Source organism: Bufo gargarizans, chromosome 1 (genome assembly GCF_014858855.1).
Source record: "Bufo gargarizans isolate SCDJY-AF-19 chromosome 1, ASM1485885v1, whole genome shotgun sequence".
Classification (NCBI taxonomy): Eukaryota; Metazoa; Chordata; class Amphibia; order Anura; family Bufonidae; genus Bufo; species Bufo gargarizans.
The window spans coordinates 164,164,791-164,189,195 of record NC_058080.1 but is presented as its reverse complement, the minus strand read 5'-3'; the positions used below and the strand labels follow the sequence as shown (position 1 = coordinate 164,189,195).

At 38.5% G+C, this 24,405-nt stretch overlaps 1 protein-coding gene across 1 annotated transcript in view; it reads right to left on the bottom strand.

Annotated features, from left to right (window-relative positions):
* Positions 1-24,405, bottom strand: part of FSTL5 (follistatin like 5) — a 940,713-nt gene that overhangs the window by 356,459 nt on the left and 559,849 nt on the right. Inside the window, exon 6 of the mRNA XM_044297750.1 lies at positions 1,401-1,567. Coding sequence (XP_044153685.1) covers positions 1,401-1,567 — 167 coding nt within the window. The remainder of the gene's footprint in view (positions 1-1,400; positions 1,568-24,405) is intronic.

Sequence of the window (24,405 nt, the reverse complement as noted above, 5' to 3'; positions counted from 1 at the left end):
GCAAAGTGGAGGTGGACTACAGCTAGGGGCTGGTATTGGTAAAGATGAGCTAGTTATACCTTTTTGTGCTGAAGATGGACTCAAAATCAACTCCCAACCCTACTGCCAGTTTTTCAAAGACAATGCCTTCAAGCAATGGTACAGGAAGAGGTCTGTATCTTTCAAGAAAACCATGATTTTTATGGAAGACAGTGCTCCACAGCATGCATCAAAGTACTCCACTGCTAGCCAGTAAAGGCCTTAAAAATGAAAGAATAATGACATGGGCCCTTCGTTCCCTGACCTAAACCCTATTGTGAACTTTGTGGGCCCTTCTTAAATGTGAGATTTACGGTTAAGGAAAACGGTCCACCTCTCTGAACAGTGTCTGGGAGGCTGCGGTTGCTGCTGCACAAAAAGTTAATTGTCAACTGATTAAGAAACTGACACACTCCATGGATGGAAGGCTTATGGGTTGAGGTTTATTAACATTTTTGATTGGCTGACAGCACTACTGTGGTTGTTCAATAATAAAATTAAGTCTCAGAAATACAACTTGCCTAATAATTGTGCACAAAGTGTATGTTTGGTAATGCAGTTTTGTTCCCTGCACACTAGTACAGAAATGCAATGAAGAAACTGATACCAAAAGGGATCCCTCTCTTTCTTGTAAGCCGTTTTGGCATCTGCTGAATAACTAGTTATGACAGATTTCTCTCTGTGTCTGAGAGAAAAATGTAGCAAGCATGGATGCTGGACCAATGAAAATAGTTCAGAATAATGTCCTTAGTTTGGGTTCACACCACCATTTAGCTTTCCATTATTTTGAGCCATCAGAAGAGCAGAAAAAAATCAAGAAAGCAGATCAGTTATTCTGCTATGATCATTTTGCGTCAGTTTGTGTCACTTTCGTCATAGATCAGTTATTTTTGAATGGACAAAGCACACTTTTTGAATTACTTTTTGTCACATCCAAAATAATTGATCTCTGACAGATGTGACACAATATAATATAAACTGATCATAGCTAATGCTCAAAATAACTGATCCGTTTTGTTTTTTAAACATTTTCTGTTCTTCTGATGGATCTGAAGAAAGAAAAACTATATGGTGATGTGAACCTGACCTTCGGTTGAGTTCACACTTCAGTTATTTGGTCAGTTATTTCCATCAGTTATTGTGAGCCAAAATCAGGTGTGAGTCAAAAGCACAGAACAGGAGAATATCTTCCCATTATGCGTTATCTCTGTGTAGACTTCACTACTAGTTTTGGCTTACAATAACTGATGGAAATAACTGACCAAATAACTGAAGTGATAACTGAGGGCATTAAAAATGGTCAGATAAAAATAACATATGGGAACCAAGTGTTAAAATTACAAGAGAGAAATGTTGCAGGAAAAATATGATTCACAACTTACATTGATGTCCTCTAAGTCCAAAGCATTCAAAATAACATTGTTACGTTTCCAAATAATAGGAGGTCTCATATTGCCTTGTATGCCGCAGATCAACACAACACTTTGTCCAACGGTCACTGTGGTAAAGCTAAGGGTCTGATCTTCCGGAAGGATTAGCTGAACAATCCCTGCAATCATATTAAGATACACATGTTGCATTGTTAACAGAGTGAAAGCTTTCTTTACACAAGACAAAAGTTTTATGCTAAATAAATTAAGTATTGTTTTTAACTGTGTAAAGTAAAAGGTCAACCTGACATTTCTATTAAAGTGTATGACAACTATCACCTGGAAGGATAAGAAGAACATTTCACTTGAGAGAGCTGCAGAGTCGCGGTTATACTAGGCATGACAGATTTCACCTGCAGGTAGATGCATTATTTAAAGGCCAAACAATGCTTTCTGAATATTAACACAATGTTCAGGGAATCACTAATAAGTTAAAGTGAACCTAAATACATGCTTTCTAGTATAGGGAAAGATCTGTTACTCACAGAGAGGGGGAGGTGGAGGGAAGGTGCCTATCAGACAAATCTCAAACTTGAAATCTAAAACTGGCTACCCAGTGCAGTGTAGTAGACCTACTCATTTCCTAGCAATTAAATTATATTTTTGAAGAGACTGTAGAAAAAAAAAAAATATATGACTTCATGGATATTCCACTTTAAGAACTAGGAAAAGGAACAATTACATGAATAAAAGGAACACAATGCTCATTAATGAACTTGAACCAACAGCAGCTAAAATCATTTGTGGGCAGCACATCACCTTGTACAAGCAGGGATCTGCTGCCAACACACAATTAATCTGTATGAGGATGATTGCTCATTCCCATACAGAAGGGATGATTGCTGTACTGTGGCTCATCAACTGGGCAATGATCAGGATGAATCAGTTCCTTCTCAATCATTGCTCTGTGCATTGGTCTGTATAAAAAGCTTCTAACAAAATTCTTATCATGTTTTTAAATTTAACGGCCCAAGTATTGGTGTGAAATAACATTCTAAACAGTCATAAATAATATATTGTTGGAAAAGTTCTCCTAAATTTAAATGAAGAGTTATCATGCAAGGCATGTGCACTAATTCTCCATCATGGAATCAGTGACCACCAATTACACTTTTTCACATAAAATAAACATTTTTTGTATTTTTTTTTAAAATAGTTTAGTTATTCGTTAAGCTGAGCTTACATACACATATACTGATGTTTGGGCAATGTGAGCACCAATGGATGAACACATCCATCGGCACTCATTTGCTCAGGTCTGATTACACAAACTATGAATATGGGAGGAACAGTTGCTATTGCTGTCATTCCGCCCTCATTATCTTCTGTTCATAATTGGCAGGACATCCCTGGTCACAAGCATGAAAGATGTCCATCAGCCGTTCCTCGGCTGATCGCCTGCTTGCTTATCAGGAACAAGAGGTCCAAAAATCATGCAGTCTAGTAGGACTTTTAACAATTAGACAGATATTACAGAAAATGAAGTTGTTTTGAGTTTCATGTTTGCACCCACATATGTTTTGTTAAGTTAAAACTAGTGTTGAGCAAATCGAAACATCCAAAGTAGAATTCAATCTGAAGTTTAGGAAAAATTCAATTTCCAACAAATCTAAATTTCCTCGTGTTTCAAGGTAAAAAATCGATTTTTTTCCTAAAATGATGGCTACATGTGTTACAAAGTGAAAGTAAGAAGCCCGGGAACAGGATATGACCCATAATGGTATGCAGCCGGCCAATCCGAAGATGGCCATCCCATGTTAAGTCACAGCCCTGAGCATAGGGAGAGACATGACAAGCATTAGGGACAAGCGTTAGGGACAGCCTTTAATTGTGGAATATTGGATAGCGAGATTGTAAGGACAATGCAGGGACAATGTAGGGAGATCATAGGGAGAGTTTCTACACACTGTAGGGGGAACATAGGGATACTGAAGGACAGTGCAGAGATAGAACTGGTGAATAAGCTATGAAATTTAACTGTTAATGGGGTGCCACCTTGTTTAATAGATAAGCAATTCTATTACATCTTGATTTTCAAATTGGGGTGAATAAGCTGTCCAATTCTACTGTTATTGTGGTGTCCACCTGCCTGTCACAGTAACTGTTTCACTACCAGAAAGAACTATGTTTTGGACAATGGTGCTGCAATACACAGTGATGCACACCAAGATACACTCTCCCTGCAAGCTGGGATGTAGTTGATTTAACATACTCCATGACAAATTCAGAAAGAAGCTAATTTTGGGGAATAATTTGGCGAAGCATCTGAATTGAATTTTTGAAAACTTTGTTTATCTCTAGTTAGAACCAATACTCATCTTCCACATCTTCCACATCTGTTCCAAATCATTGCGGTTTGCAGATACATTTTTATTCATATTAGATCAGTTTTCTAGCAGAACAATTGGCCACATATGCAGAGCAATTTATACTGATATGGGTCTGATTGGACAGAATTTGGTCATATATCTATACATGTAAAATGATCAATATGAGTACCAATCAACCAAGAAGTATTGTAGCTCAGCATTCTCTCTCTCTCTCTCTCTCTCTATATATATATATATATATATATATATAAATATATATACATACACACACACACACACTTCTCAGCAATGAAATTGCAGCACCAAGAAACACAAGCCATAAGGTTATGCAAATCAAGGAAGTAGCAGGTGTCGCTAAGATCTGCAGATAATCAGATTTTCAAGCACTTAAATGCTTGAACATAAATGCTAGATTAAAGCAAAGTTTTTTTAGCCATGTGAAACCTTCAAAATTGGATCGTCACGTGGGATGATTGTGCAATGCATCCTGTTTACCGATGTGCCAATAATTAGCACTTTTTGCAAACAGAGGGACAGAATCTTTGAAATAAGAGACCTTGGTTTATCACTCAAGCAGATCGCTGCAAGCCTTGGCCGACATAGCACTGTTCAAAATTGCTTGCCCCGGTGTTTGGAAGAACAATGATGAACTGGAATGTCAGCAAGAGGTGCAAAGAGGTGAACCCCCTGCATAGACGGATCATCTGATTAAAACACTGGTGTGTAGTGATCCATTCTGTATTTCAAGTGAAATTGGACATCACATCCCAAGCCTTGGGCAGCAAAGAGTGTCTACAAACACCATCAGAAGGTATCTGCACGATTTTGGGCTACAAGCCAGATATCCAGCTACAGGTGTTTCATTGACCTCATGTTCTCAAAAAATATCATGGTCCATAGCACAACAGCAATTGAGGCTGGAACGGAGGTTTATCCTCTTCAGCAATGAGTCCTGCTTTTGTCTCTGATGCAATGATAGTTGTAGATTGGTCAGGAGACCATGTAGACAACTTTATGAAGGGGACTTCACTAAGAAATGTGACACCATTCCTACTGTATGGTAGCTGGACCTCTTTCATCTTCGTTTCAGGTACACTAACAGCTCTGCATTACATCTATTTGGTCGTGGAACCAGTGGTTCAGCCCTTTCTCCAAAATGTCCCAGGACAGCCTGCAGCATCTCTGTACTTGTCTCTCATTAGAACATCTGGGATGTCATTGGTTGGCAATTGCAAAAGGAGATGGCAGCAGTGTGGCAGAACTTTTCTCTGACACCCATTGATAACCTTATTGATATCATGCCAAGGCGTATAAAAGTGTGTATTTCTCTGTGTGGCACTCATACTTTATACTCAATAAACTAAAATGTTTTGGATATTTTGTTTCCATGTTTCATAATTTGCATATCATTAATATGTCTATTGATTCTCTGATTTCCATAATTTCACAATTTCTTCCTGGTATTTCAATTTCCATGTTGAGGACTAAGATATATATATATATATATATATATATATATATATATATCATTTTTGTATTTATTTATTTTTTCCTGCAGCACTTAAAAAATAATAATATCCTGAGACGATCCATGTAAATGTAATAGAAATCTGCAGCACTCCAAAAGATAAGGTGCAAAACAGTGACGTTTATTCAGTCGTATGTACAGCAGCTACAGTTCAGTCCTGTCACAGGACCTTTTTCAAGCAAGGGAATTAGCACTGAAGTGGTAGGCAAAATACCAAACATAGTCAGAGGTCTATTTGAAACAGGGCTTTGTCTGTTTTATGTATCTAAAAAGTGGTATCAGAATTTGCTAATGATAACAGGTGGTACTTGAAATTGAAAGAGTGATTACCATCCTCCATATTAATAAGGATTATTTTCCATATTATAAAGTATGCATAGCTGCATGTTTGTGTTTGTGGGAATATATTCGTATAATTTTTAACTTTCCAAAAATAACAAAGCTATGTAATAGCCTCTGAAAATGTTCTTTTCAATGGAAAATACAGTATGCATGCAATCTACTGGATTAGTCTAGAACATTATAATCAGCACAATAGCAATCAAAGATATAATGGAATAAATGGAACTGTATACAATGTAGCAAAGTAATTAAATCTGCTTTAAGTAGGTAGATTTGAGTGGTGCATGCAGAGAAAGCACAGAGTAGCGGCAATCTCATAATCACAATCCATCTACAAGTAATATTTAATTATAATTGTCCTTGCTTTTTATTTTTCTTATCATCCTTAGTGTATTTGCATAGCAAAATTATTTCACATGTTAAATTAAATACAGATTTTTTCAAGAGTTAAAATGAAAATCAGATCAATCTATTGCTTACAGGAAACATCATCTAAATACAGTTTCATCTTTGTCTTCACATGACAGGCCATGTGCATGCATTTTGTTCCCCAGAGTAAGGCCCTTTTACATGCACCAATGCACAGACAATTATTGGGATCGAGCCAAACTTTCTCGGTAATTGCCTAACTTGAGCCGAGTTGTATAATGAGGCGCTAAAATAGATACTTTATTGATAATTAAAATTAGGGGTGATACAAGTATCCTTTTTTTTTATCTTTATTATAGTTTTCCAATCATTTGCAAAATTTCAATAAATATTTTTTTTTTACATCCATCCAATATATTCATATTCAATTATTACATTTATATATATTACCCCACCCCCCTCCCTTGCACGCTGTTTGTTCCTTCTAAAGTCTCTCCTCTCTTCCCCCTGCCCAGCCTCCCCCTCCTCACAATTCCCCCGGAGCCCCTGGTCCTCCCCAAGACCGCTCATTTTTTACTTAACCATTTCTACCATAGCCTACCAAATGAAATTCCTCCCTGGCAAGCGAGACTCTGACTGACCCTTCCCATTCTTTGACCGTGGGAGCACCCCCCCATCCCCAGCGTCCAACAATACATTTCCTGGCCTGGAATAGAAGTTTGGAAGCTATCTCTCGATGTTGGGGGACTTCAATTCCATCCATCAACCCCAAAATACATTTTTCATAGGGAATTATTTCCCCTTCTTCCCATACCTGGCCTAATTTATATTCCATGTTTCCACCAAATTTTTTGTTTAATTGACTTTAATTCTTTGACATAAGTATTATCCAACAGTATGGTATCGGGATGGAAACCACTCTGGGACCACAGGTCTCTTACCACCTTCCAAGTGTTAGCCATCAACTCATTTACAGGTATCTTATTACGTTCCTGTTGCACCAACATGCCTGGTTCCAATATTTGAAAAATATTACATTTCTCCAGTCTTTTATTAATCCCTGCTATTAAATTCTTGTATCTTTGCGTGTTACCCCATAATATCATGTTTTTTTATATAACCTGAGATGTAAAAAAGTTCCAAGTCTGGTACTGATAATCCACCCTCCTTCTCCTGAATGCACATTATTTGTGCCTTTATCTTCGTTTTTTTCCCACGCCATATTAAATCCGTTAATAGACTGGTTATTATTTAAAAAAAATCTTTTGGGGATCATCACCGGTGCATTCCACAAAATATAATTCAAAGCGGGTAATAAACACATTTTTACCAGAGAGATACGGCCAGCCATCGAGACATACAATCTTTTCCAGACCTCTATTTTCTTCCTAATTTCTTGCATTTTTGGGACCACGTTCAACTGAACATAGTCCCTGGGATTAGGAGTGATCTGGATACCTAAATATTTAACAGGTTTGTTAATTAACTTAATTTCCAGCAAACCCGGTCTAAAATTGTTCAGAGGATCAATCGGGACACAAGCTGATTTAGTCCAATTTATTCTAAGGCCAGCATATTTACCAAACTGATCAAATACTTGAACAATCCTAGAAAGTTATACAAGTATCCTTAATGTCATCTAATTCAGATAGGTAGTGGAATCAGGTACTAGAGGATACATGGAGGACTTTTAATAATAGTGATGAGCGGCAGGGGCTATACTCGAATTTGCGATATTTCAAGAATATTTTGTAGAATATTTGTCATATATTCGCGAATTTCGAGAATTCGAGATTTTATTAAATGCGAAAAATCGGCAATGTAAAAGTCGCGTAATGAGAATCTGTAACGCAAAATACAGGCGTGGATCACTTTAGCTACATTGGTGGGCACGGCAGAACATTAGAATAGCTTTATGTGCAGATAGAGTCAAGTGATCCAATATATTCGCGATTGCACTAATCGGCAGTGATCAGAATATTTTTTCACACTATGTGAATCTTCACATTTTAGCAGGTCTGGCTACAGATTACTGATTGGTGCACTAAGTATTGTTGTGAACTTGACATTGCTTCCTTCTCATTAGCCCACAAGCAAGAAGCAGAGAGGAATCATGTGTTCAGATGGAAAAAAATGCTGAATATTCGATATAACGAATATATAGCACTATATTCTAAATATTCACAAATGCTCAAAGTGGAGATATTCGTGATAAAAATAAGCTATTTGAATATTCATTCGCAACACTATTTAATAAATTAGTCATATTTATACAAAAAAGAAACAACAGCTGGGTAAACCGAACCCAGATGACTGAAACACCTCTCCACCACTCTAATCTCAGTAAAAAGAAAAAGTAGACAAGAAAAGAGCACTATTTGTTATCAATCAGTTACTGGTGCACTGTTCACACCAAATAGACAACCGCGTGCTCGTGGTAGACCTATGGATTGGGGGTAATGAAAGGCATGTATATAAATGCTGCTCAAAGTGGGTAGAAGTCTAGATGCCCACCCTAAGCAATCATCATGTCCTGCATGTGGTACATGATAAAAGGACGTGACAAACCTATGATTTATGGTAGCGCAATGCCCTTTTATAGATAATAATGGTCCCTCCTCTATCTAGGCTACTTCATTTAACCACTTCCCATCTGGGCCATTTGCCCCCTTCCTGACCAGGCCTAATTTTGCAAAACTGACATATCTCACTTCATGTGGTAATAACTTTGGAACACCTTTATTTATCCAAGTCATTCAGAGATTGTTTTCTCGTGACACATTGTACTTCATGATAGTCATAAATTTGAGTCAAAATATTTCACCTTCATTTATGAAAACATCCCAAATTTACCCAAAAATTTGAAAAATTCGCAATTTTCTAAATTTCAATTTCTCTGCTTTTAAAACAGAAAGTGATACCTCATAAAATATTTATTATTTAACATTCCCCATATGTCTACTTTATGTTGGCATCATTTTGGAAATGTCATTTTATTTTTTTAGGACGTTAGAAGGCTTAGAAGTTTAGAAGAAATTCTTCAAATTTTTTAGAAAATTGCCAAAACCCACTTTATAACGACCAGTTCAGGTCTGAAGTCACTTTGTGGGGCCTACATAGTGGATACCCCCATAAATGACCCCATTGTAGAAACTACACCCCTCAAGTTACTCAAAACTGATTTTACAAACTTTGTTAACCTTTTATGCGTTCCACAAGAATTAAAGGAAAATAGAGATCAAATTTTTAAATTTCACTTTTTGGGCAGATTTTCCATTTTAATCCAATTTTTTCTTTAACACATCGATGGTTAACAGCCAAACAAAACTCAATATTTATTAGCCAGATTCTGCGGTTTACAGAAACACCCCACATGTGGTCATAAACTGCTGTATGGGCACACGGCAGGGCGCAGAAGAAAAGGAACTCCACATGGTTTTTAGATGCCATGTCCCATTTGAAGCCCCCTGATGCACCCTTACAGTAGAAACTCCCAAGAAGTGACCCAATTTTGGAAATTAGGGGATAAGGTGCCAGTTTTATTAGTACTATTTTTGGGTACATATGATTTTTTGATCATTCATTATAACACTTTATGGGGCAAGGTGACCAAAAAATTGGTTGTTTTAGCACAGTTTCTATTTATTTATTTTTACAGCGTTCACCTGAGGGGTTCAGTCAAGTGCCATTTTTATAGAGCAGATTGTTACGGACGTGGCGATACCTAATATGTATACTTTTTCTCATTTATTAAAGTTTTACACAATAATAGCATTTTTGAAACAAAAAAATTATGTTTTAATGTGTCCATGTTCTGATAGCTATATTTTTTTTTATTTTTTGAGAGATTTTCTTATGTAGGGGCTCATTTTTTGCGGGATGAGGTGACTGTTTTATTGGTACCATTTTGTGGGACATACGCGTTTTTGATCACTTGGTGTTGCACATTTTGTGATGCAAGGTGACAAAAATTGCTTGTTTTGACACAGTTGTTTTTTTTTTTTTCCGGTGTTCATCTGAGGGGTTAGCTCATGTGATATTTTTATAGAGCTGGTTTTTACGGACGCGGCAATACCTAATATGTATACTTTTTTTATTTGTTTCACTTTAACACAATAATAGCATTTTTGAAACCAAAAAAAGATGTTTTAGTGTCTCCATGTTCTAAGAGCTATAGTTTTTTTTATTTTTTGAGAGATTTTCTTATGTAGGGGCTAATTTTTTGCGGGATGAGGTGACGGTTTTATTGGTACCATTTTGTGGGACATACGCATTTTTGATCACTTGGTGTTGCACCTTTTGTGATGCAAGGTGACAAAAATTGCTTGTTTTGACACAGTTTTTTTAGTTTTTTTTTTACGGTGTTCACTTGAGGGGTTAGCTCATGTGATATTTTTATAGAGCTGTTTTTTACGGACGTGGCAATACCAAATATGTCTATTTTATTTTATTTTTTTCTATTTTAATTTTTATTTTTTTATTCCTTACTTGGGGACCTTTTTTTTTTTACATGTGAAACTTTTTTTTATTTTATTTTTTTCAACCCTTTATTTTTTTTTATTTTTTTTTACACTTTTCGTCCTCCATAAGGTCATACAAGACCTCTGGGGGACATTTGCTTCACTTTTTCTTTTCACTGTTGATTTCTCCTGTAACTGGGGCTGACATAGTAGCCCCAGTTACAGAAGAAATGCACCCCCCAGAGAGGTTGTACAGCGTGATTCTGCGCTGTACAGCCTCAGAGCAGGGCTGATCGAGGTCTCTGTAAGACCTCACACAGCTCCTGCTCTCTCCGGTCCCGGCGGTCACATGACCGCCGGGCCGGAACAGGAAGCGCACGGCGCTTCCTGCTCTGCAGACACAGCGCTCGGTGAGCGCTGTGTCTGCAGCGATCCGGAAGGCAGGGACACCTGGGCACTGTCCCTGCCTTCTCTCTGGGTTGCCCTGCTGTCACTGACAGCGGGCAACCCGATCAGCAGCTGCACGATTAGCGTGCAGCTGCTATTTCTGAAAGGACGTTTTAAAACGTGCTTTCAGAAATAGAGGTCCACCCATAGGACGTTTATATCCTATGGGCGGACTTAAAGCGGTTAAAAAAATACTCAACTAGCTAGGATTCCTACATTCACGTGTTTATTCACTCTAGTGATTCATCAGGAGCTTAGCTAAGATTCATGGTCACTGACTGCAGAGCTGAGAGAAGCGCTGCCATGTGGCAGCATGTCCGGCGCTAGGATGGCCATAAGGCGGCCGCCTGAACCACCCTGTTTTAAGGAGGGAGCACCGCCCCTGGGTAGAGACCATAGCGGTGTGTTGGCCAATCCAGAGGGGGCGGAACAAGTCCATGTGTAGCCTCTCGCCTCACCGGCCGACCCCATGAAATGTACCACTGACCTAAAGTAATCATAAGATAAAGGGATAATGTAAGGCAGACCTTATACGAACTAAGGTTTACCCAGGTTTACCCAGCTGTTGTTTCTTTTTGGATACATATGACCTATTTATTCAAAGTCCTCCATGTATCCTGTAGCACCTAAATTCCACTACCTGTGTAAGTTAGATGACATTGAGGATACTTGTATCACCCCTAATTTTAATTAATTATCAATAAAGTATCTATTTTAGCGCCTCATCATACAGTGATTTTTCTAAATATTAAGACTTATACCTTTGTTTACCAATTAGTCCGTGAAGATGATAGCTGCAGTTACATGCAGGAATCATATACTCTGTATGGGGATGAGCTACGACAGTTTCACCCCAAACAGATTTATTGTCTGCTGTGGTAAACCATGTTTTTCTGTGCCATATAAAATATGCAATCACAAGCAAATTTCCATTCGTCGGCATCTTTACATGGAGCAATTACTGAGAATGAACATTTCTATGAATGCTTGTTCCCAATAATTTCCCTGATACTCTGCCTGTGCAAAAGGGCCTTAAGGCAGATTCTATTCAGATCAAAATCTTTTTTGTAATTATTACATCTATGGAAGAAGTATTGAAACAATCAGTATATAGGAATTGCAAAGTGAGAAAATATAGATATAGATAAGTGGAGTTTAGAAAAAAAAATATTTTACAGCTTCTTTGAAGCTCCACAAGAAATTTGATTTGTTATGAATTCATTTGCTACAAATTGCTATAAATCAGGTATACCCAGGCCACTCTGCTTTAGGGTATGGCCACACAGAGCGGCAGTGATACGGGCAGGTTGCAGCCATGCTGTAGTGAAGAACCGTGCTGCCTATTAGCCCATAGCTGCCTTTCTTTTAATAATAAGACCCCACTGTATACTCCGTCATTGTTAATGGCGGTGCGGCACCTTTAATGCTCCTTAAAACAGGGGCTGTGCCAACTTCTCCACCCCAGCTCTCTTCTGCCCTACAGGTAGGAGCAAAGGACAATGGCGGAGACCGCGCGGGACGAGGGTTTTATAGGGCTGGATTGGCTGGCTGCACGGCATTATGAGTGATCGTATGTTCCCAGGCTTGTCTCCTCTACACTTAGTTTGACATTGCAACACATACATTTTAGGAAAACCTTATTTGTTACCATGAAGCACAAGGAAATTCGGATGTGTTGCAAATCAAAGCTTTCCTAAACTTTGGACCAAATTCCTCTTCGAATGTTTTGCTTTGCTCAACTCTAGTGAGGACCAAGTCTAAAGCTCCTTTCATACATCAGTAATCTGGTCAGTATTTTGCAGCAGTTAAGCAAATCAGGAGTGGGTCAAAAACCCAGAAGAGGCGAAGTTATTCTGTTACAGTTTTGTTTTGTGTAGATTTGACTTCTGGTTTTGGCTTACAACTACTAGTGTGAAATATTGACCAGTTTCACATGTCCAGAATATGGCTACTACTTAGAATGCACAGCCAAAACATCTGGAACCCCAATTGTTTTTCTCAACTGAACTAAGGCTGTGACCACACGTGTATATCAGGTTTCTGTCAAGCATGGCAGTGTTTAAATTTCATGCACTAACATGTATTTTGATTTTCAGCATTTTTCACTATGGGGCACATTTAGGCTGGGTTCACACGAGCGTGACGGATTGGCTCAGGATGCGTTCAGGGTGCGTTCAGTGAAACTCGCACTATTTTGCAAGCAAGTTCAGTCAGTTTTGTCTGCGATTGCGTTCAGTTGTTCAGTTTTTTCCACGCGGGTGCAATGCGTTTTGATGCGTTTTTCACGCGCGTGATAAAAACTGAAGGTTTACAAACAACATCTCTTAGCAACCATCAGTGAAAAACGCATCGCACCCGCACTTGCTTGCGGATGCAATGCGTTATTAACGCATCCCCATTCATTTCTATGGGGCCTGTCCTGCGTTACAAACGCAGAATATAGAACATGCTGCGATTTTAAAGCATTGCAGAAGTGATGCGTGAAAAAAAAATCACAGCCCCATTGAAATGAATGGTGCCGGATTCAGTGCGGGTGCAATACGTTCACCTACTGCATTGCACCCACGCGGAAATCTCGCCCGTGTGAACGCAGCCTTACTAATCCTCTAGACGGTGTAAACTTAGACTATCTGTCTGGACCTTCACCAAATTTATCTCATGGCCTCAGGCTGGAGGATAAATGTGGGGCAGGGATAGATCCTTTTGTCTAACTTTATACCAACTGTTGGTAGGCTTACTTTGAGACAGAATTTAATGAATTGTGGTGCAATTTTAGCATTAGATTTTTGTGCCAAATTACAGCAAAAATGCACCAGATTTCGCCAAGTTGAGCCAATTAGTGCCAAATTTCAACACAGTTTACGACAGAATGTTAGTAAATGTTGGCTTCTGTGTTTTAGGTATGGTTTATGGATACGTTATTTCCCTACAAAACATACACAGTATATTCCTTTAGAAATACATTTTCACAGGGATATGCTGGAACTAGTTAAATGACCACAGTATTATGATTTAAGTTAATATTTTTTTTTTTTTTTTAACAGAAGAGTATGTAATGAATAAGGCTATCATTCATATACTCACATACAAAAAAATCTATTAAAAATAAAAAATAAGAAAAAAAATAAGCCATGAAATAGTAATCCTACTGCATTATTATTCATCAGTTTTATGCAATCTGTCATCTATTTGTCTAAATAAAAAGAAAACCTAGCCAATTTATTTTCGAATGATCACTACTTTATCAACTTGAAAGATGCAATATATCACATTGTAGTAGAACTAAAAATTACTTATAAAGAGGTTGTCCCATGAAAAATATCAGAATACTTTTTCAATTGCATGTAATAAAATTTTTTGCATAACCATCTATCTAGCGCCACCTGCTGTTTGTTAATTTCTTAATTTCTACATGTACTTCAGGTGGATGCGGATGCTAAGTTCCATTCTTCAACTGCCACCAGTTATAACAGTTAGGCCCCCCCTTTCACACGGGCGTTGCGGATTGGGGTCGGATGCGTTCAGGGAAAATGGTTCGATTTTGACACTAAAACAAGTCAGTTTTCACTGTGATTGCGTTCCATGTTTGCGGTTTTTCCGTGCGGGTGCAAAACATTGTAATGCGTTTTGCACGCACGTGAGAAAAATCGGCATGTTTGGTACCCAGACCCGAACCCGGATGTCTTCACAGAAGTTCGGGTTTGGGTTAGGTGTTGTGTAGATTTTATTTTCCCTTATAACATGGTTATAAGGGAAAATAATAGCATTCTTAATACAGAATGCTTAGTACAATAGGGCTGGAGGGGTTAAAAAAATAAATAAAATATAACTCACCTTAATCCACTTGATCGCGCAGCCCGTGTCTTCTTATTTGAGGAATAGGACCTTTGATGATGTCACTGCGCTCAGAACATGGTCCATCACATGATCTTTTGCCACAGTGATGGATCATGTGACGGACCATGTGATGGCCGCAGTGACGTCATCAACGGTCCTTTTCCATGTGATGACCGCAGTGACGTCATCAACGGTCTTTTTCCAGAAGTGAAGCCGGGCTGCGCCATCAAGTGGATTAAGGCGAGTTATATATATATATTTTTTTTAACCCCTCCAGCCCATTGTACTATGCATTCTGTATTAAGAATGCTATTATTTTCCCTTATAACCATGTTATAAGGGAAAATAATAATGATCGGGTCCCCATCTCAATCGTCTCCTAGTAACCGTGTGTGAAAATCGCACCGCATACGCACTTGTTTGCGGATGCTTGCGATTTTCACGCAGCCCCATTCACTTCTATGGGGCCTGCATTGTGCGAAAAACGCAGAATACAGAACATGCTGCGATTTTCACGCAACGCACAAGTAATGCGTGAAAATCACTGCTCGTGTGCACAGCCCCATAGAAATGAATGGGTCCGGATTCAGTGCGGGTGCAATGCGTTCACGTCACGCATTGCAACCGCGCGGAAAACTCGCTCGTGTGAAAGGGGCCTTACAGGGAAAGAGCTCCTGCAGAAAGGACACACACTCTGAACAGCCAGCCTGGAGAGAGCTGTAGATGGGGAGCTCTGGAGTTTTATAAGGTACAGCGCAGTTCTAGCTTTGTTAGAAAGAGATTGCCATGCTCAATGTGATGCACCCATAGACTATAAACATCCTGGGGGTCGGGATTTATCTCTGAATGGATGTTTTAGAATGTCCATTCAGAGATTGCAGCTGCACACTAATCGTGTAGCTGCCTAGAGGGGAGTCTGCTGTCTGTGACCGCAGGGATCCCCATAGAGAAGTCAAGTCAGGGACCATTCCTAAGTGTCTCTGCCTTCTAGATTGCTGTATACACAGCACTGAAGGAGTGCTATGTACAGGGTGGGCCATTTATATGGATACACCTTAATAAAATAAGAATGGTTGTTGATATTAACTTCCTTTTTGTGGCACATTAGTATATGTGAGGGGGGAAACTTTTCAAGATGGGTGGTGACCATGGCGGCCATTTTGAAGTCGGCCATTTTGAATCCAACTTTTGTTGGAAGAGGGTAATGTAACACATTATACTTATTTAGAATTTCACAAGAAAAACAATGTTCTGCTTGGTTTTAACGTAACTTTATTCTTTCATGAGTTATTTACTCAAACTCAATAAAGTTTCTCTTTGTTTACAGCCATTGACATGTTGCCGAGGATAACACGTGCGGAGTGGATAGAAATTGTGTTGATGTCGGATGAACGCAGTAACCGGGTCATTGCAGCAGATTTCAATGCAAGACAGCCTACGAGACCACCCATCTCCCATGCTACAGTTAGCAAACTGCTTGCTAAGTTTCGTGAAACTGGTTCAGTGTTGGATTTGCCGAAAATTTTGACGCATGAAATCTGTCACTAATGAAGAAACATCAGTGGCTGTCCTAGCTTCATTCAGCAAGAGCCTCACCGCATGTCACTGGAGAGTGGCATTAGTCGAACATCCCTTCGGTGGATATTAGCTACTCACAAATGGCACCCTTACAAACTCCAGCTACTGCAGCATCTCAACGAGGATGACCCAGATTGGCGCACTAATTTTGCAGAATGGGCAAAACAAAAATTGGAACAGGGCCCTCAGTTTACTCAGAAGATTTTGTTCAGTGATGAGGCAAACTTTTATGTGAATGGTGAAGTTAAACAAAACCACTGCTATTGGTCTGACACTAACCCACATTGGATAGATCCCTCCAAGACTGTTGGAACCAAAAAATTGATGGTATAGTGTGGTATATGGGGTACAAAGATAGTGGGGCCATTCTTCATCAATGGAAAACTCAAGGCCACTGAATATGCAAAATTGCTACATGAAGATGTGTTTCCCTCTTTATGCACTGAAGCTGGCACGTTCCCTGAGCTTTTCCAGCAAGATGGTGCACCACCACATTATGGGTGTCAGGTCCGAGCATTCCTAGATGAACAGTTTCCTGGAAAGTGGATTGGTTGTCATGGGCCAGTTGAATGGCCCCCAAGGTCTCCCGATCTGACCCCCTTACACTTTTATCTTTGGGGTCATCTGAAGGCAATTGTCTATGCTGTGAAGATACAAGATGTGCAGCACCTGAAACTACGGATACTGGAAGCCTGTGCTAGCATTTCTCCTGCGTTGTTGCTATCAGTGTGTGAAGAGTGGAAGAAGAGGGTTGCATTGACAATCCAACACAATGGGCAGCACATTGAACACATTTTATAAGTGGTCAGAAACTTGTAAATAACTCAAAGAATAAAGTTACATTAAAAACAAACACACCATTGTTTTTCTTGTGAAATTCCCAATAAGTTTGATGTGTCACATGACCCTCTTCCTATTAAAAAAACAAAAGTTGGATTCAAAATGGCCGACTGCAAAATGGCCGCCATGGTCACCACCCATCTTGAAAAGTTTCCCCCCTCACATATACTAATGTGCCACAAACAGGAAGTTAATATCACCAACCATTCCCATTTTATTAAGGTGTATCCATATAAATGGCCCACCCTGTATATAGCTAAGGAAGCAATGTGCTGCTTCCTGTTCTGGCCTGGCAGGCCAGGAGAGTGCAGGAGCTGTCGGGTCTTCCTGAGACCGCAATCAGCCCTACAGTGAGACTGGTGAGGCTGTACAGTGCTGTATAATGCTGTACAACCTCTCTGGGGAGTGTATTTACCCTGTGACTGGGGCTACTATATTATCCCCAGTTACAGGAGAAATCAATAGTTAAAAATAAATAAATAAATGAAATATCCCTCAGAGGTCTTGTATGACCTTTGGGGAACACAGTGTAAGGGTAAAATAAAAAATGTTAAAAAATAAGTGTTTTATTTAAAAAAGTTTCACATGTAAAACATACCTTTTCCCCAATTAAGTCATTTAAAATTTATTTTAAAAAAATACATATTTGGTAATTTCACGTTCATAACGGCCGGCTCTATAAAAATAGCACATTATGTACCCCATCAGGTAAATGGTGAAAAAAAATACATAAAATTTTTAACTAAGCAGCTATTTTTTAGTCACCTTGCAAATCAAATTTTTCCTAAACTTTAGTTCAAATTCCACTTTGGATGCTTTGATTTGCTCATCTCTAATAATTACATAACAAAACTGGCATAGTAGACTTGATAAGTAACCCACATAAGTTTACCTGGCAAGGAGTGGTGTAAAATTATAATATAAGCGGTCATTTATCAAACTGTTGTAAAGCAGAACTAGCTTAGTTGCCCATAACAACCAATCAGATTCCATTTTCATTTTTAACAGCTCCTTTGGAAAATTAAAGGTGAAAGGTCTGATTGGTTGCGGGCAACTAAACCAGTTCTTCTTTAAACCAGTTTGATAAATGATCCCAATAATATCAAGCAATCAAAAAGTCAGGTATACCCCATAATTGTATCAATAAAAATGTCACCTCATCCAGCAAAAACAAGCCCTCACTCAAGACCAGAAAAAAAAATAAAAAATTGGGCTCTAAGAAAATGGCAACACAAAGCAGGATTTTTTTTTTAAATGCTTATTGTATAAAATAAACAAAAAAATTGACATATTTGGTATCACCACATCCGTAATGACTGGCTCTATAAAAATATCACATTATCTACCTTATCAGATAAATGCCATAAAAAAAATGAAATAACACCAAAACATTTTTTTGTCATCTCATCTCCCCAAAAAACGAATATCAAGCGATCAAAAAGTATGAACCCCAAAATGATACTAATGAAAACATTACCTCATCCCATAAAAATTAGCCTTTGTGCAAGACCATGGCCAGCAATTTTTTTCACTTTCACTTTATATAGTGAACTGAAATGAGTAAAAGTATTGGAAAATTTGATTTGGCTGCTTAGCCGAATTTTCCCAAAAAATACACTCCCCGTCATTGTACCCCTCAGATGTCACGTTCAATCAATAAAATGATACTATCATACTTACTTTTTCCATTTGATTGCAAGATCATCAATCAAGAGGGTAGTGGCCGGCTCTTCGCGCTCAAATAGACAAAGTAAGTATGTATTCTTTTTTTTTTACATCATATCAGGTAAAATCAATTCATTACTAGTGATGAGCGGCAGGGGCAATATTTGAATTTACAATATTTTGCGATATTTTGCGAATGTGTGGTAGAATATTTGTCATATATTCACGAATATTCGTATTCAAGATTAAATCTGCTATGTAAAAATAGCATAAGATTATTTTCGTGATTCTGAAAAATCTGCAATCTGCATTGCGTAATGCGAAGTGGGTCAAAAACGAATATATAGCACTATAGAATATAGTGCTATATATTTGTTTTTTAGAATATTCGTCATCTTTTTTTCCATCTGAAGTGAACAGTCATTGGTGAATATTCTAAAAAACGAATATATAGCACTATATAATGCTATATATTAGTTTTTTTGAATATTCATCATTTTTTTCCATCTGAAGTATTGATTCCTCCCTGCTTAAGTTGCTTGTGGGCCAATGACTCATGACTGTTTTCAGATGGAAAAAAATGACAAATATTCGATATAACGAATATATAGCACTATATTCTAAATATTTGCGAATTCTTGAAGTTGCGATATTCGTGATAAATATTCGTAATTCGAATATTCGCGCTCAACACTATTCATTACCAAGAAGCAAAAAGGAATTGAGCTTAACAGCAAATTGAACTTTCCGTCAAATTAGGATCGAATTCCACTTTGTGGAGTTCGATTCACTCAACACTAATGGTGAACATAGCATGAATTTGTATATTGTATGCTTGTGCTGTTGCATTGTGTTTGCCCTTCCCCAAACATGGCCACGGATAGAGTGGAGTAAGACTAGACCCATCTATGAGTAGCTTTCATAGAGTATACTCCACACTGCCTGGGTAACTAGCACATGCGCAATGCCATGCACAGAGTTACTCTATGGAAGCCAGAGATGGGCAGGTCATGTTTCCTCCATTAGCAGCAGCCATATTGAGGGAATGGTCATTATGTTTACACAGGAGCTGGCTCTCAGCACAATGGGTTGGCAATGCTATGAAGGGGAAATCAGCATGCATTCTCTTGTTCCAACCTAATAGTACTGTAAGTTTACTATAGTACTGGTTCTAGCACATTTTATAAACTAACCATAAACTGGCTAACCACTTTAAGTTGCTTTCTGGAGTTATCAGTTGTTCATCAAATTCAAACTTTTAATGGAAATAAATAGTTAAGCGCACTGGGGTGGCTATTCTGTGCATCCTTGTACCTTCTGCTTCCTCTTCCCAGACCATCCTTCTCCTTCTGGATTGACAGGATCAAGTTCCTACAAAGTCATGTTGCCTGGCTGTCAGTCTAGAAGGGGAGGGAGGGGAGGACTGAAAAAGTAGGAGGAGCAAGAGTGCACAAAGTGGCTTGGACACACTCTTGGCGCACCTACCTGCTCCTTTGCATATTTATTAAAAGTACTTTTTCTCAAGAATTATGCAATGTATTACTAAGTAAAATGTATCACTACATGCAAATGGGCAAGCCCTACAAGGACTTACTTAAATCATGGTTTGTTGGATGACACTGAAGAGCTTGTTTATCGTGGTCTATGCTAAGCCTTTAGTGAACAGTCTTATTGTATTCAATATTGTTAAAGAGAATGTTATTGGAAATTTACATTACATTACAGAGACTTTCCTAAATCCCTCTGAACACCTTAGGATAAACTTAAACACCAAAGAAAAGCCGTGCCTTATACCATAACCGAATGTATAAAAATCTGAGCAACCAAGTTGTAAGATCTATTGATGGCTGAAAAGGTGAGCCTTTCTAAAAAGATCATACACATTTTGCAAGCTCCTTTTTTAATAACTGAGAAGCTAAGTCACAGCAATGAAACAAAGAACTCCTATCAAAAATCCGAATGTATGCCATGCATAACTGCAATGATTGTTCAGCATCCTTGGCAACAGTGAATAAACACTTTAATAACAATATTATTATTAATCTGCAAATCAAGAGGTTACTAAAGTGGAAGAAAAACACAAACAAATATAATGCAAAAATAATGGAAGCTTTAATCATTCTTAACATGTACAGCTTAGTATGACAGCCGGCAAACCCTGAAACAGACAGTATTTATTACACAGCTTGTGTAAAGCGAAGAAGAAAGACAAGGATAGATGGCTGAGGTCTGGGGTCTGGGTTGTAATGTGGTTGCAACCTACTGAAAAGACCTGCCGGCAGAATAAGTAGGAACAATATACTGAAGTTTAACTGATCAAGCAATATAGTAATGCTATAGTAAGTATAATGCAAATATAGTTCAACTTACATATAGAAGCAAACACATCCTCAAGGCAGAAAACAATATTATTGGTTAACGTGTTTTTCTGTTTTTATTGAACCATGTTATTGACTAAGCGTATAAAATATATATTGCAATACACAGGAATTGCATAATCTGTATGCAGCATAAATCTGTACAATATACAGATATTAACGAGTTCCACTCTGTGTGTGTTTAATTACATTTGACAGGGAATGAATAATTCTAGGGATATGACATAAATTACAAGACCTTTAACTAGCTAAGTAAGGGAAGTTTCATCCACCTAAAGGGCTATCTAACGTGAGTCATAAATGCTTATGTGATGGGGATAGAGAGCTTCATCCAGCAGGCCAAATAGACAAAGAAGAGGATGAATGCATAAAGGGGAGTCAATAATTTCTGCGAAGAGACCAACTATATCTTCCCACGATGATCTAGTATATTGAATAGAGATGAGCGAATCGAATCCCAAGAAGTAGAATTCAATCTGAATTTCAGGATGAATTTGATTCGCCTTGAAGCTGAATTTCCTCGTGCTTCATGTTAGCGAATCGATTAAACTTGAAATAGTGTAAAAAAAAAATCATCCTTACCTCCTCTATTTGCTCGCAACGGCCCGCCAGCCGCCACCTTGATTGAAGATCTCGGCCGAAATCCCATACATGGTGACGTATGAAGTCACCAAGCTAGCTGACGTCATGACATCATCTCGCGCTGTGATTTTGCGCCAGATGTTCAAGCAAGATGGCGGGGGCTGGCCCGTGGTGAGCAAATAGAGGCAGTAAATGTGATTAAATTTTTTAATGTTAATTTTATACAGTTTTTACACTCAGATGCCGTGGTCATGTATGAACGCGGCTCTGAGGGGTACAATGCTGGGGGGGGCTATTGCGGCTTCCTGTCATTGAACGGCTACTTACAAAAAATGCACTTTGTGACAAAAGTAATTCGTCACAAAGCAAATTTATTTTCTAAAATTTGCTATTATTCAGAAAATTCACTCATGTCTAATATTGATAGTTCTGTATTATGTGCCATCATTTGGAACAGCGATGGCATCTAGAGTGAGGTAGCCTTCCCATAATGAGTAGGCTTACTAGGGTTAAATAGCTCTGGTGTAACCATAATTTATTATTGATAACATGAGATTCTTCTGATCAATCTTCTGAACAAAGGGGAGGGATCAAGGTTTTCCATTTAATTTCCACCACAAGTTTGGTTAAAATGGTTTACTTCCTCACTCTAGCAGCTGAAAAATCAAACCTAAGTTATGAAATAACCAAGAAAATGAAATGCCAACAATATCTAATGTCATCGATCAGGGCAAACAAATGGTGTACAATTAAAATAAAGTATATTGCAGTTGTTATGGGGTTGTCTGCTTTGTAATGTAGAACTGCTTTTCTGATTATAAATTAAAAGGGATCTTGCTGTTCTGAGCCACCATGATCAGCTTTTATCTGGAAAGTTCCCCTTCTATAAGGGCAACATGTAACATTTATACCAATGGATTTATAGTGCAAATGTCGGTGCATTTATATTGTTAACTATTAATTTAGCATTGCAATGCCAATATTTTGTGTCCACAGTTTTAAGTTTTCAAGGTGCAATGTCCAGTGCAAGCCATTAATACCTCAGGCTATAAGAAAACAGCTTCATGTTATCTGGCTGTACAGAAACATTTTACTAATGCTTCGGTATGCCCTCTCCTCAGTGCTATGCAGCTATTGATTGTGCCACACACATGTCTTGCTGTGACTGCTCTCCAACATTTTAGCAAATGGTACCTAAAGATTTAAAGTGGTTGTGCCACTATTTTGGATGTACACAATTAGTGCTTTTTTATTGACTGTCTGCTCCAAATTAAAAGTTGTTAGTTTGTCATGCACAGAAGGACCACACTGACACCTTGCAGTATCAAAGCAGAGCTAATTTATTTTAGGAAGTTAAGCAGTTTATACAGTTGCAAGAAAAAGTATGTGAACCCTTTGGAATTCTGCACAAATTGGTCATAAAATATGATCTGATCTTCATCTAAGTCACAATAATAGACAATCACAGTCTGCTTAAACTAATACACAAAGAATTAAATGTTACCATGTTTTTATTGAACACACCATGTAAACATTCACAGTGCAGGTGGAAAAAGTATGTGAACCCTTAGACTAATGACATCTAAAGAGCTAATTGGAGTGAGGTGTAAGCCAACTGGAGTCCAATCAATGAGATGAGATTGGAGGTGTTGGTTACAGCTGCCCTGCCCTATAAAAACACACACCAGTTCTGGGTTTGCTTTTCACAAGAAGCATTGCCTGATGTGAATGATGCCTCGCACAAAAGAGCTCTCAGAAGACCTATGATTAAGAATTGTTGACTTGCATAAAGCTGAAAAGGGTTATAAAAGTATCTCCAAAAGCCTTGCTGTTCATCAGTCCACGGTAAGACAAATTGTCTATAAATGGAGAAAGTTCAGCACTGCTGCTACTTCTCCCTAGGAGTGGCCGTCCTGTAAAGATGACTGCAAGAGCACAGCGCAGACTGCTCAATGAGGTGAAGAAGAATCCTAGAGTGTCAGCTAAAGACTTACAAAAGTCTCTGGCATATGCTAACATCCCTGGTAGCGAATTTACGATACGTAAAACACTAAACAAGAATGGATTTCATGGGAGGATACCACAGAGCCACTGCTGTCCAAAAAAATATTGCTGCACGTTTACAGTTTGCACAAGAGCACTTGGATGTTCCACAGCAGTACTGGCAAAATATTCTATGGACAGATGAAACCAAAGTTGAGTTGTTTGAAAGAAACACACAGCACTATGTGTGGAGAAAAAGAGGCACAGCACTCCAACATCAAAACCTCATCCCAACTGTGAAGTATGGTGGTGAGGGCATCATGGTTTGGGGCTGCTTTGCTGTGCCAGGGCCTGGACGGATTGCTATCATCGAAGGAAAAATGAATCAAGACATTTTGCAGGAGAACTTAAAGCCATCTGTCAACCAGCTGAAGCTCAACAGAAGATGGATGTTGCAACAGGACAACAACCCAAAGCATAGAAGTAAATCAACAACAGAATGGCTTAAACATAAGAAAATACACCTTCTGGAGTGGCCCAGTCAGAGTCCTGACCTTAACCCGATTGAGATGCTGTGGCATGACCTCAAGAAAGCGATTCACACCAGACATCCCAAGA